Raw genomic sequence first — 13,917 nt, 5'->3', positions numbered from 1 at the left:
TTCAGCAAAATGTTTCTTAAACTCTACCTGCAACTCCAACATGCGCTATAGACTCTTCCAGGTGGTTGGGAGTCATGGAAACTTTGGGGAGCCGAGAACTTGGTGGGATCATAAAATCTGGCAGGAGACGTTACCTTGTATACAGGACTTGTCATTTAGTTTCATCCTGTCTGCCATGGACCCTGCTTCACCTATTCATGGGAGACGCTATGTTGGATAGTAGTTTTTAAACCCTCTTTATTATTATTACATGTATAAAAAGCATTTAAAACCATTTGGATATATTTTTACAGTTACTTCATAGACTGCATGTTGAAATACAGCTGTGCATATATAGCTTTGGTCCCTGAAAATGTTTGCTAATGAAATCCTGGAGCAGTCTGGAATTGGATGCACTGAAGGCTTGCATTTTCCACTGAGCAGCTGTCTATGGTGATGGGCTGGACTGAAGCAAAAAAAGAAAAGTGTGTTAGACAGAAGCTTTACGCTATGAAAGCAAAATCTTTCCCAACAGAAAAAGAGCTTTACTGTAGCCCCATATTCTGTATCACAAAGGAGAAATGTTCAGAAGAGTTTAAATAATGAGCCTTTTTAAGGTTCTTGAGAGGAAGGGAGGGAGAAAGAGAGATGTGAAATGGAAGGTTAGAAACAGTAGAGAAAATTACTTAAAGTACTTTGACATCCATGAAAGATTATAAAACCGTCCTCTTGAACATACAATGGCAGATATGCAAAAGGTGCTGGAAGGAGCTTCCCTCAGACTTTCCTTTAATGCCTATGCTGAATGACAATGAAGTAATTATTTGCAGAGTGCTGCTTTCCTGCATTGTTTCGCTGGCTCAGCCAAAGGCTTTAGGAACTGACTGGTAAACTGGAAACTGGGCTTCCATGAATGGGGTGCGGAGCAGTGCCAAATTTAACTCTGTTTGGATATAATATATGGGTGAGGCACAAAAGGCTTTAGTTTGCTTTGTACATACGTGCCTCGGTAGACAACAGTCAATATCTCAATCCATTATCCCCTGATACCGGGCCAGAACAAAACAAAATCTCCTGCTCTGTTTAATTACCCACATATCATTGTGGTTTGCCTTTCACTTTCTAAATATTGGATGTTGCTCAGAAAGCAAAGTCATTTGAGAGAGTATTTGTGCTGTGCAACCCTCTAAAAGGACATGATTATTTTTATCCATTTACAGTTAAGTGGATTTAGCTTTGCTAGTTGCTGTCATCTTAGTTTGTGTGATTTTGGTGACTGGTCTTATTAAAGTGGAAGTGTGATCTGTTGATTAGAACAGGGGAACTGGAATTCTTCACAGTGATGCTGACTCGGTCACAGACTTACAAGAGGAAAGGTGGGTGGGTGGGGGAACATCTTTTACTGGACCAACTTGTGTTGGTGAGACGAACATTTGAGCTTATACAGAGCTCTTCTGCAGGTGTGGGAAACTTAGGGCTTGTCTTCACCCACAGAATTACAGCGGCACAGCTGCGCCACTGTAGCACTTTAGGGGCGACATATTTACGCCGACAGGACAGCTTCTCCTGCTCTAGCTCCTGCTCTGCCTCAGGATCCTCCAGTTTCTCCGGGTACTCGGCAGCGGGCAGTCCTGGTAGCCCCTGTCCTTCCTCCAGGTCAGGTTTCTCCTGGTCCAGGGCCTCCCCTGGCGCAGCAGCAGGGTCTGAAGGGAACAGCCAGCGGTCTGCATCTGCCTCCTCCTTGGTGGTGCTCTGACTGGGCTAAGGGCCCTGCCTTTTGTACTTCCTGTTCCACCCCTCCCCCTTCTGGGGGGCGGAGTAAGCTTGGTCTGGCCCCGCCCACTCAGGCTGAGAGAGTGGCTCTTTACCCTCAGGTTTGGAGGGAAGCCACCCTGGCTCCCTACAACAGCTAAATACAAAATGGAACAGATTGTTTAGCATATAAATAACTAATGCACATTTCAAGGGCCCATTCCAGGTGAATTGGCCCATTAACACCCCTCCAGTCTCAGAAGAGGAAGGGGGGAGCAAAAGCAGCTGGAGGTGGTGGGATTGTTAGTGGGTTCTGGATTGTTGTCATAAGGCATAAAGTCAGTCCATGACTTTCAGTGTCTAGCAAAGTTATGGATTTAAGCTCCCAGGCTCGTCTCTTGAAAGTGTTGTGCTGGTTTCCTTTGAGGATTACAATTGATAAGTCAGATATAGAGTGATCACTTTGTGAAAAGTGTTCACCCACAGGTGATGTGGTGAGTTTTTCTCCCCGTCTTTTATCATTTTCCTATGTGAGTTCATTCGAGAGCGCAGTGTTTGTCCGGTTTCACCCACGTGGTTGCTATTGAGCCATTTAGTGCACTGGATGAGGTACACAGTGTGTTGTGATAGGCATGTGTAGGACCCAGGGATCTTGAAAAATGTGTTGTGGTGGTTGTTGATCACTGTAGTAGTGGAGATATGACTGCAGGTTTTGCGTGATGACTGAGGTCTTTAGTTGATGTGTCTTGGTGTGTGGGGAGCTTGCTTCCGATAATGAGCTTAGAGAGGCTGGGGCGTTGTTTAAGGCCAGAAGAGGGGGTTCAGGAAAGATTTCTTTCAGGATGGGGTCACCCATTTTTCCTCTTAATATTCTGGGACCAACGTGGCTACAACACTGCATACAGACTTACCAATCAATTAACCCCTCTGTGGCTCAGTTACTCATCTATAAAATAGCGAAAACAATGTTAACCCATCTTTGGAAAGTTGTTTAAGCTCCTTGGATGAATTTCAAAGTATTTACTGTATTTATTCATTCATGTCTCTTCAATGGATCTTCTATCTCCCCGTACTGTCTTCTGCGTGTTAGACCATGATTCTTTCAGCACTTCCGTCAGTTTTAAAAGATCCCAGATTTTGACTCCATTAGTCATGGCTAGAGAGACACATTAGTTGACCACCTTCATTTTCTGTTGAAGAGGATGATGGATAAATTTTTTCCAATTACATTTTGAAATTTTTCTGTAGCTCTTCAGGTCTGATCTTATTCACTAAATGTCCCTGAGAAGTTGTCCATGTATTCACTGCTTTGAAATATTTCCATCTTTATTGCTAGTCCCGTGTTCCCCATCGTGCTAGTTCCATTGAGATTTTGGGTCACATTCTCAGCTGGTGAAGTCAGTGGAGCAATGTCAACTTATGCCACCTGATGATCTTTGTCCTCAGGTACATCTTTTACCCATTTTTTTTGTATCATACTTAGATTGTGCTCTTTAACTTGTGTGTCTTATCAAGTAGGAACAGTGCTATTTGTGGATAAGGAAATCTCTCTCACATTGACTTAATTCCCTTTGTGACAAATCCTTAGATGGTGCAAATATCTCTATTGACTTCATTGGAGCTGTACCAATTTGCACCAGCTGAGAACCTGGCCCACCAATTTCAGTGAAAATTCTCCTCATCTGCACAAATATAAGGGAGGTCAGAATCTGGCACTATTGCTAAGATTTTCAAAACTGACTAAGGAATATGGAATCCAATTCCCAATAAAAATGTATGGGAATTGTGTATCCAAATCCCTTAGGCTCCTTTGAAAATCTCAGTCTACAGCTTTAGAGGGAAATGCTGATCTCAGATCACTCCACTGTCATCTTCTGCTCTCTCTACATACACATACATGTTAATTGACAGGAGCATCATCATGAGTTGTCACATTCATTATTCGATTCTGGGTTCAAAATCTGTATAATCTAAAGAGGAATGAGTGTGATAGTTTCTGCTCTCGCCCACTGTGGGTGTGCTGTTAACTTTTAACCTTTAAAAACTTGCTGTACCAGGTATGCATCAATGGGAGTATTATTACATATTGGTGAATTTGTGCTTTTCTGTATAATATTAATATTTTGCATTTTTCTCCTCCATTTTCTGTTAAGTAATTTGTGTCACTGTATCTGAGGCTTACAGGAGCCTGGTCAGTCTGAATAGCTATTCCGGGGGGAAGACTCGCATACCTGCATAGCTTTCTTTAATGTCTCGTATACTCTTCATTTCTTCTGACAAACAGGCTGCTGGTCCATTTCTTTTAAGCCTTTGAAATTTCATCACTTTGTGAACTGCCTCATTTGTTGTTGTGTCTCCCACACCAGCCTGATGCTGCTGAGCACTTACTTAGCTGTAGATAGCTTAAATGACTGTAACCAATATGAAGAGGGCAGCTAAATTGGGTGGTTCAGGGAAGAATGAGGTAATGTGGCAATTGGCATTATTTGAGATGTGTGCCTGAATGTATCAACCACTATTATAGGTACTTTAAATGCAGTTTCAGTTATTAGTTTGATCTGGTTTATTTCTTATATAAGTGGTGTGTAATGCAAATGACCTATAGCATTAGAGAGCTCTGAAATGCAGGGAAGACTGTACGCGGAATTTCATAAGACATCTCACTATGTGCTGTCCATGTTAAATGTACCTGGATGAAGAAAAAACTGAAGTGTGTGGTAAAATGTGGTCTCTGAGTTGTTTGTATTATACCTACTTATTCTAGCTCTCCTTTCTCTCCTCCAGCTTTCTTTGGGAAGTACCTTAATGAATACAATGGTTCATATGTGCCTCCTGGCTGGAAAGAATGGGTTGGATTACTTAAAAACTCTCGCTTTTACAACTACACACTCTGTAGAAATGGCGTGAAGGAGAAGCATGGATTTGACTACTCTAGGGTAGGTCGTATTGATTTATTTTGATTTTTTTCCCCTTTGGACATGACTGCAAGAAGAATACAAACACTTTAGGGATTCAGTCTAATTAAAGTATTCATTTCATAATTGAAAGACAGTGCTAGTAACATCTGTTTCAGCCCCTAATGCGGCTCCTTTGGATCATATCTTTTCACTTCTGGTGGACATGGTATTTAAAATGTTCTTAGCAGCTACAAGAATATAAGTTACACGTTCTAAGACTGTAAAAGCTTCTATATGTCTTACAAGCTGAGAGGTGGATTTAACTGCATCAAGACTGGTATTTCACTACTCTGCACTTCAGTTAACACTCACTGGGCCGGCCTCTGGCCTGTTACACTGGTGTACAACTAGAGAAATAAAACTGACTTCAGTGAGGTTTCACAAGTGTAAATGAGATTAGTATCTGATTCCTTCTACTTAGGATGGGTGAGTGGATTGGTTTGAACGTATGTATTTATTAAGTAAAAGCCTGTTTCATGGTCACAGTGTGATAATTGTGGGGAGTCCATAATGCATCAGTTTATCACACATTAAAGCTGGCCTTGCTATGTGAATGCTGTGGATGTGTAACTGTTACATATATATCTTTCTAAAGTACTTGAGGATACTCTACCTTCACTTAGCTCACTAAAATGTTTGGTGCCCATCTCCCCAGCACAGGCCCCACCACTTCCCTTTCTCATCTCATATTGCATAATGTCTGCTAGCAAGGAGAATGTTTTTACTTGAGCAAAATGCATGCATTTGTCAAACAGCCAGCTTGTGTGATTTCCTAAAGTGAGTTGCAGAATCTCTGATTTATGGCTGTAAATAATTCATTTGTAAACTGCTTTGGTTAGAAAAACTGAAACCTGAAGGAAACAGTCCAAGAGTGAAACCGGGCATTGTTTGAAGGAGGGGGAAAAGCAAATAGCTGCGAAGTGACATCATGGATTTAGAAGAAAAAGGTTATAACGATAGTTAATTCTCACTGTAACATCATAATCATTTGTAAGATAGATTTGCATGAGAGGAATTCAGTTCAAACACACCCTGCCCTTTTTGTTTGAAAAATACAAATGTTGCTTATACATGTTTTTGCTTTCCTGGTGGTATGTACACAGAAACATCTTTCTTAAAGAAACTGAAATGTAGATTATTTTTGTTTGTTTTTTTGTTTAGTGTGCTGTCAGAAGCTGAATCTTAATAGGTTTCTCAGGTTTCTTCTTCTATTACCAGCTGATAAAGGGAAGGGACAACTGATTGACAGAATTATGCCTCTCTCCCATTTCACTTTTAATCTGTAAAGGACAAGAGGGCTGATCTTAACAGCTAAACTATTGGAAATGTTGAATTAAAAAACTTTTCAGTGGAATAATGTAATGTCAGTGATTTTACTGGTCACTGTACCCAGTTGCTGCAAAGGAAGCTAAGGAGGGAATACACACACTTAAAAACCCTCAACTCTGTTTGGTATATAAGGTATTTTTAAAACGCTTGCATTTTCATTTTGTACAGCTCTTCATATCTAAGGTGTCTGAACACCTATTAGAACTTCTTTTTCCAAAAATCCCTGGTTGAAAGTAAATGTCCCAAATGACCATCACATCTTGTGCATATAGATTATTACTGTAATTCCCTGCCAGTAGTGTACAAAGCAACATGGATTGATAGTAACATTTGGAATCAAGTGGTGGATCGATCAGTAGTTGAAACATGCTACTGTATGTTTCCTCCCTGCCTTTTATGTTTTTCTTTTCATAACTAAATTGTCCACTAAGGAACAAGTTGCAGTAACGTGACTCCAGAGAGATTGTTTTAATGACGCTTCCACATCAAAAAACAAATACCTTTTTGTTTCTAACATCTCTGCCACTGGCACACAAGTTAGCAAAGCCCATTGGTGCTTCCATGGGCTATTGACCTCTTAGTTGTACAAATTAAATATTTGAGATCCAAATTTAATGCAAAGTTCATATTAAAGGATAACTGTCAGGTTAAGAATTATATTTTTAAAACCGAGATATCCTTATTAAAAATACCATTAAAGAAAAAATCCCATTTTTAATATTATTATGTTAGCTTAATTTTTCTTAACTCTTATTTTAGACAATGAAAGCCACAATTTTCAAAAGTTAGTAGTGGGCACACTCTCTGAAATCAGGCCCATTAAAAGTATTTCAAGCTTGGCACCTCACAAATTGAGGCAAACAAAATCATTATTCACTTTTTAAAATCTAAATATTAGCCAGAAAATGTACTAGTTGGTTACACTTTTTCTATCAGTTTCTTATCTATTTAACTTTGTATGTATTAGCATAATTTGCCTTATTTAGGTTTTTTTAAAACATCACATTTAGTTTTTTAAATCTGTCTTAACTGGAGGCTTAAATAAAAATAAATTCATGGCAATATTTCCATTTGGTCTTAGGTTTTGCAAATGTTTATTTTTACAGAATTTTAATTTGAGGGCAGTTTTGACCTGTCAAGTGTCCTTGCCCTTTAGAATGGAATAGAAATCCATATTCTCTTCACAGACCAGACCCAAGAACAAAAGGTCTTTCTGTCTTCATTATGTCTGATAGCGGGCTTAGAAAATATATATATGTTTTAATTAAATGTGAGTGTGTTATTACTCCAGAGTTCTCTATTAGAATATTGACTTTCAGTTCCTTAATCAACATTAAGAAGTGTTTTTCAGATATAGAGGGTCAGGTCCTCAGCTGGTGGACCTTCATTGTTTTTGGTGGAGTTATGCTTATCTACACAAGCTTTCATAATTGAAATGAGTTGGTGGTTTCTGCTTTGTCCTCTGTAGGTTATTCATATCACAAATACACCACATAATTCAGAACAGGTGGCAGACTTGGATAGGGTAAACCTAGGATTGGAATAGCAGGAATGCTTCAAGTCAAGACTGATATTTAAAGGTGTAAATTGAAGCTTGGTCAGGGTGGTTCTGGGAGAGGCAGCGAGCAGTTGTGCTAAGTCTGAACAAAGAAATCAAGTGAGAGAGGCCCCTTTTGAGTAATGAAAGCTGACTTTCTCTTGCACCTCCGTGGCAGGGGTGAAGAAGATTGAGAAGGCACTGACTGTACTATACTGGATTTGTTATATAGCAAAACAGAGTAGTTCCCTCTCCTGGACTGTCAGTCTCGTGCCTTTGCATTACCCTTACTCTGTAAAAGGGAGGTGCACTGGGAAGCCAGGGACTGGGCTGATGAAAGAAAGCTGTGCCTGAAGGGAGAACCAGGGAGGTCTTCCATCCTCTGTGATGTGAACCACACTCATACCAGGTGACTTGACAAAAGCAAGACACTGCATGTGGTTTTACTTTGGATTTTGAAGGTGAAAAGCCAGTCTTTTTTGTTCTTGTGTTGTTTTACAATAAATAATACCATGCTGGTGTCTGAAACATATGTTGATATATAGGGTTTTCTTGATATGCAGGAAGTGTCACAAAGACACTGTTTTCAATCCACATGCTTCCAGTATCACAACATGTACCTGATACTCTAGAGGATTATGAAGGATGTTCAGTTTACATTTTCCCAGGGGACTCTATTAAGTTTTCAGATATGTTTTTTAATGGAGACCTCTATCTACCTACCTTTAGATTCTTACGCTGTACCCATCATCATGGTATCTGAGTGCCTCTCTTGTATCTGCCGTGCTGAGTCAGACCATTGATCCAACTAGTCCAGTATCTGGCTGCTAGCCTTGGTAACTGTCTGATGCTTCAGAGGAAGGCACACAAAAAAAACAACCCACAAGTCAGTTGAGATTTTCAAAGCATTCTTTCAATGAACAGTGTGCCTAAATCCTCTTGCATGCTTTGAAAATCTCAACCCCAGAACACAAAAAATTTAGCTGCCCTTAATTTCTTGGAGGGGCTTGTTGTTTTTCCATATCATCGGCTAGAGAGAAGGGAATGATCTGTTTTTTCATTTATTGTTCATAATTTTAACAACCTAAACTTAAGTCTCTCCTTACTCTTCCTTTCCAGGCTAAATAATCTTTTTTCCCACGTCCCTCTTGATACCCAAGACTATCTAGGACTCTAATTGGCTGTTGGAATATTTTATTCAACTTTTTCCTCCTCTTCCAGGATTATCTGACTGACCTGATCACCAATGACAGTGTCAGCTTCTTCAGAATCTCAAAGAAGATGTATCCCCATAGGCCAGTTTTGATGGTCCTCAGCCACGCTGCTCCTCATGGTCCTGAAGATTCAGCTCCTCAGTATGCACAGCTCTTTCCCAACGCTTCACAACACATGTAAGGAAAAATAAAATCCCTGTATTTCCTGGCACAAGAAAAAAGAATGGGGAAAAACATATTTTGGGGTCCTTAGACTCTTGGCATGCGTTTATCGCAGTTAGTAAGAACAGAAGAGTTCGGAATTTTTATATGAATATTCAGAATACTATAAGCACCTTCAGACTAGAGATCATATCAGTGGGCCTGAACCATAGCTCCTTGAAGTCAATGGAAAGATTCACATTGATATCACTGAACTTTATGTCAAATTCTATGGCCCTGATTCTCTAAAGTCCCTTTACGCTGCTCTGACCGTGTATATCTACACAGCCTGTGGCAGCGAGCATCCCATCCTGGGCTGAGAGACTCAGATTTGCAGGGCTTGCACTAGCAGTCTAAAAATAGCTCTGTAGACAGTGCTTTGGAGTCGTGGCTGGCACTGAGGTTCTGAAACCTAGGGAAGGGTGTGAGCTTCAGAGCACTATCATCAACCCCACAAGCTCAGGTCAGTTGGCCCAGGCTGGGAGGCTCTCTGCTGTGGCTGTGTTGACTTACCCCAAGTGGGTGTAAATTTCACTTCAGTGAGACTACTTGGGAGGTAAGGTGCTATTTCAGCATGTTTAAGGTGAATCAGAACATGTCCCTTAAATTGTAAGCTCTTCAGGGCTTCAGACTTCACCTTTTTGTGTATTTTGTGGGTGTTACCATAATACAAGTAATAAGTAATGTTTATTATTATCTCCATTTAACATTCAGACTGCCAGCGTCTCAGTTTCCCCATATGACTTGCCAAAGTCACCCAGGAAGTTTTCAGCAAAGCTGACAAATAATTTAGGTCTCTTGATCTCTAGCCTTGTGCTGTCACCAAAATTCAGCTTTCTTCCTGTGTGGTCAGAGAACACAGTGATTCCAGATTAAAACTAGTTTGGCACACGTAGCTTTCAGGGGCAGAGTAGTTAATTTCAGTTTTGTGGAGGAGGCAAGGATTGACTCTGTAAGGTGATCATCAAACAGCAGTTAAGGGTACCAGCTCCTTGCAGGATTCAGCTTTGGAACAGACTCTGTGTGAGTGTGAGAAAGGGTTTTCTTTGTTTTAATTTCTGATTATTAGAGAGCTAAGAATTGTATGTTTCGTTCTGCCGCACTGTGCCACTAAAGAGAATCTGTCTCTCATGCCTGAAATGACACAGTATTTCATATTCAAGTTGTTTGCAATCCCATGCTCAGTTCTTTTCCTTTGAAATGAAAATTACAAAAGCTCAAAATGCAATAGAATAATACATTACTGAATGAAGGAGGGGATGAAATCTATGAAATGCATCTCTGTATGTTTTTTTTTTCTATTTCACATTGTTTACTTTTTTCCCAAACATCAGTCTAGTTTATTTTCCTGACTGGAAGATCTTTTTTATGGAAATTGCTGCAGGATTTTATATCAGTAGTGAATTTCATTATTACTGTTACTAATAATAATCTATTAATGTATAGACAATAGTACTTTGCAAGAAATTTATTAGTTTGTAAAAGATTACATTATCTCAATAAATTAAGCAGTTTTTTCTTCTTTTAGATGTGCATACTAAATAGCCTGCATTATGTGTATTTATGCAGAGAAACTGTCTTCAATTATTTTAAAACACTTTTTATAGCATAAGATTAAACTTAAGCTGTTGTAAATAAAAAAGAACACCAAGAAAAGTGTTTCTTTCAGAAATGCATCAGTATCTTAATAGAGCTAATTAGCTATTAATGGATTTACATTTATTAAATCTTTAGATATTTATAGAATATCTGTGTATTATATTGAGTATGTATGGCTTGATTTCCAAATAAAAGTTAAACATACAATTGCTTGTCTAATTGGAGTGCACAGTCCCCACATCTGCACATGCAAATCAGGTAACTGCACATGCAAATTAGTCATTTTGTTTCACATTTCCTCCCTCTGATCTCCCAAGTGAGACATGGCTAGAGCACTATGGTGCAGCTTGGACCAGCCTCAAAACTGCTTTAAGTTGCACTGGGGATTGAACTTGGTCCTTGTCCAGTCTCAGGATCAGGATCAACGTAAAGATGGCACACCTATGCCCCCAGCTTCCTCCTGCAACTATGTCAGCTGAAGCACAAGAACAGCTGAGGATCTGGCTCTTAGTGTGCAGTTACAGTCCTATCTTAATTGAAAATCTGTCCCATACTTTCGCGCCCTCCTCTCCCGGAGCAAATCACTGAACTGTATTAATAGTTTCCCTTTTCTTCTCCTAGACTTATAGTTAAATAGGATGGAACAGCTGGACAATTTCATATTGGCCTCTGATGTTATTTCTCTATAGAGTACATGTTTTATCATGACTGTTTCCCAAGGTCAAATACAATCAGGATTTGTAGAGCAACCAAGGTAGCTTCCCCCACCCTACCCCTTCCTTTTGAATGGAACGTGAAGGGGTTATTTTGTCCAGCTTCCAGGGATGTTATATCTTGTGTGTTTAACTATGAGAGAAACAAATCTGTTAAGTGTAAGAGGGTTACATTTGTAGTAATCAAAGAAAATCATGGGCTTCGGGTGGATTAAACAGCAGGAGATTTCTAATCAGCCAGGAGATCACAAAGCAAGCTGAAAAGGAGTTCGCCATTCTAGGCATTACGTAGCAACAGTTTCCATAACTGTCAGCATATTCATAGGAGCAATGTCATTATTTCAGCAACAACAACATTCTGAAATTCAAGAGACTATTAGCAATGCACAGAGAATAAACAGAGCAGCCTCTCCTCCCCAAACAGAGAAGCCTCGCTTCCCTGTCTAAGCGCATTTTTCAAGTAGGCTCCTACATAAAACTTTCCATCAAAAACATGTTGCAATCCAATTATTATTTTAATGTTTATTTCAAACATGAATGAAACTTTTAAGAGCATTTGGTACCAATGACGTTCAAAGATACGCTGGAGGAAAGTTTTCAATTTATGTTACTATTATATATCCTGATGATTTAAGTTACTCTGCTGCTATGTTGTGTGCACAAGAATAGTAGTGGCTTTTGTCAAGACGTAAGTATAATTAGTTGGAGACTGAATATTGGGATGCAGAAAGTGACTTGAGCAAAATCTGCAGATCTTTGCTGTCACAAAGCCACCATCTTGGGTTTTACAGGAAGCTTGTGACGTGCTAAACATTAGCAGTGATCTAATATTTTGAACAGAAGAAGAAATATGAAGAAATCTTTCATTTGTGTGAAAAAAAATCTGTATTTGTGAACCTATGCATGGTCTGTCCCAAGCCAATGTGCCAACTATTGATTAGAAACAATTAAAAAGGCCCTAGGTCTTAAATGGTGATAAGATAGATAAATAAAACAATAGCTTCTCTTGAAAATGTAAGACAAACATATTCATAGTATGACAAAGACATATGTAAAGAGTACCTACCATGTTATACTATACAAAAGCAAGTCCATTGTGGGCTTTAGCTCCAGCTGATATGGCGCAATGTAGTTGTGAACAAAAAAGCAAGCTCCAGAACTCCCAAACAAAATTAAATAAAGGACCATTAGTGATGTGCCTGCTGATTGTTAACACTGATACTTTAATGGAACTACAGGATCATTAGGAATTAAAGGGGCACTGATGCTCTCAGAAGGTCATCAAACCTAGCTCTTGGCTTTTTTGTCAGGGTGCTAAATTCTCTTTCCTTAATGTGCACTCATCAGAGTGTAATGTGAAGGTTTCTAATGATCTCAGAAGAGTTAAAGGTAAGTCCAAGTCCCATTCCCCCCACCGTTTTTTGGCAGGTCTTTAAAATGCATCTTTGTATCCACTTCTGCTTGCCATGAGCTCACATGCAATTTAATACCACCAGGTAGGGTACCTGTGCTCCCCTGAGTATGTGAGTGCTGCAATATTAACATGGCCAGGCATGCTGAATTCAACACAGTTGTTAAATAATGTAGTGGAATCTTTTCAGCAAGCTGGACAGTTATTATTAGGAGCCAATCAAGCTGTAATAGCCTGTGTTAGTATGGGGAGAATGAAAGTGGAGCAGTTACATCAGTGGAAACTCAAGTGGATATGTTCTTGGTTCAGATGTTTCCCAGTTGTGGTGATAGACTTCTAAGGCTAATCTGTTGGCATTGAAATGTATCCCTACTAGTCTGGAGAATACTATTAAAAACAATGTATATTTTACTCTTTTTAATAGGTTTTACTTCCCACAGAGTTCTTTCCATGCTCTCACCTTTCATATAAAACATAAATGAATAATGTAAATGTAATGTTTTTCCGACATACCGCAGAAAGTTAGTTTTGCAGTGTTGGTCAAATAAAGTTTATTGGCACTCACTAGTTTATTATTTTTTCATAATAACGTGGTGGTCTCTGTTTCCCTTATTGCTCCTTAGCACTCCCAGTTATAACTACGCTCCCAACCCAGACAAGCACTGGATAATGAGGTATACTGGTCCCATGAAACCTATTCACATGGAGTTCACCAACATGCTACAGAGAAAGCGCTTACAGACACTCATGTCTGTGGATGACTCCATGGAGATGGTAAGATTGGTGGTCATTTTTTCAAGCCCAACAGGTACTTGTTTCTTGAGTTAAACTCCAAAATGTTTGTGCATTTGTTTTAAAAAATAGTATATTCCTACTCTGCATATAAGCTAAGCACTGCCAAGCTAAACATGGCTTCTATTTATCACTACCTCCAAACTGACAGCTCTCCAAGATTCTCTGGTTTTGTGACATTGTTGTTCCGAGTAAAAAACGAGCATAATGTAAAGTCTAAAAGCTAGCAGAATGTTTCCAGATACCTACTGCTGTCCAGTTAAAGAAAGAAAAAAATGAAACATGAAAAAAAAAATTGTAAAGCATGAATTTTTTAAAAATTTTATTTACATTAAAAAGCGTTAAGTCTCACCATATACTAGTTGGAAACTAATCATCTCAACTGCAGGCATAATGCACTCCTGCCTTACTACCTCTTTGAAAAACTCCAGTG

At 39.3% G+C, this 13,917-nt stretch overlaps 1 protein-coding gene across 4 annotated transcripts in view; it reads left to right on the top strand.

The window, feature by feature from the left end:
- The window catches only part of SULF2 (sulfatase 2), a 247,662-nt gene that overhangs the window by 180,377 nt on the left and 53,368 nt on the right, over positions 1-13,917 (top strand). For all 4 annotated transcript variants that reach the window (XM_050917299.1, XM_050917298.1, XM_050917300.1 and 1 more), the window contains 3 exons: positions 4,516-4,667; positions 8,776-8,945; positions 13,316-13,466. In XM_050917299.1, coding sequence (XP_050773256.1) covers positions 4,516-4,667; positions 8,776-8,945; positions 13,316-13,466 — 473 coding nt within the window. The remainder of the gene's footprint in view (positions 1-4,515; positions 4,668-8,775; positions 8,946-13,315; positions 13,467-13,917) is intronic.

Source organism: Gopherus flavomarginatus, chromosome 11 (genome assembly GCF_025201925.1).
Source record: "Gopherus flavomarginatus isolate rGopFla2 chromosome 11, rGopFla2.mat.asm, whole genome shotgun sequence".
NCBI classification, from domain to species: domain Eukaryota; kingdom Metazoa; phylum Chordata; order Testudines; family Testudinidae; genus Gopherus; species Gopherus flavomarginatus.
The sequence above is the reverse complement of the archived record's forward strand: the minus strand, read 5'-3'. Positions and strand labels throughout refer to the sequence as shown.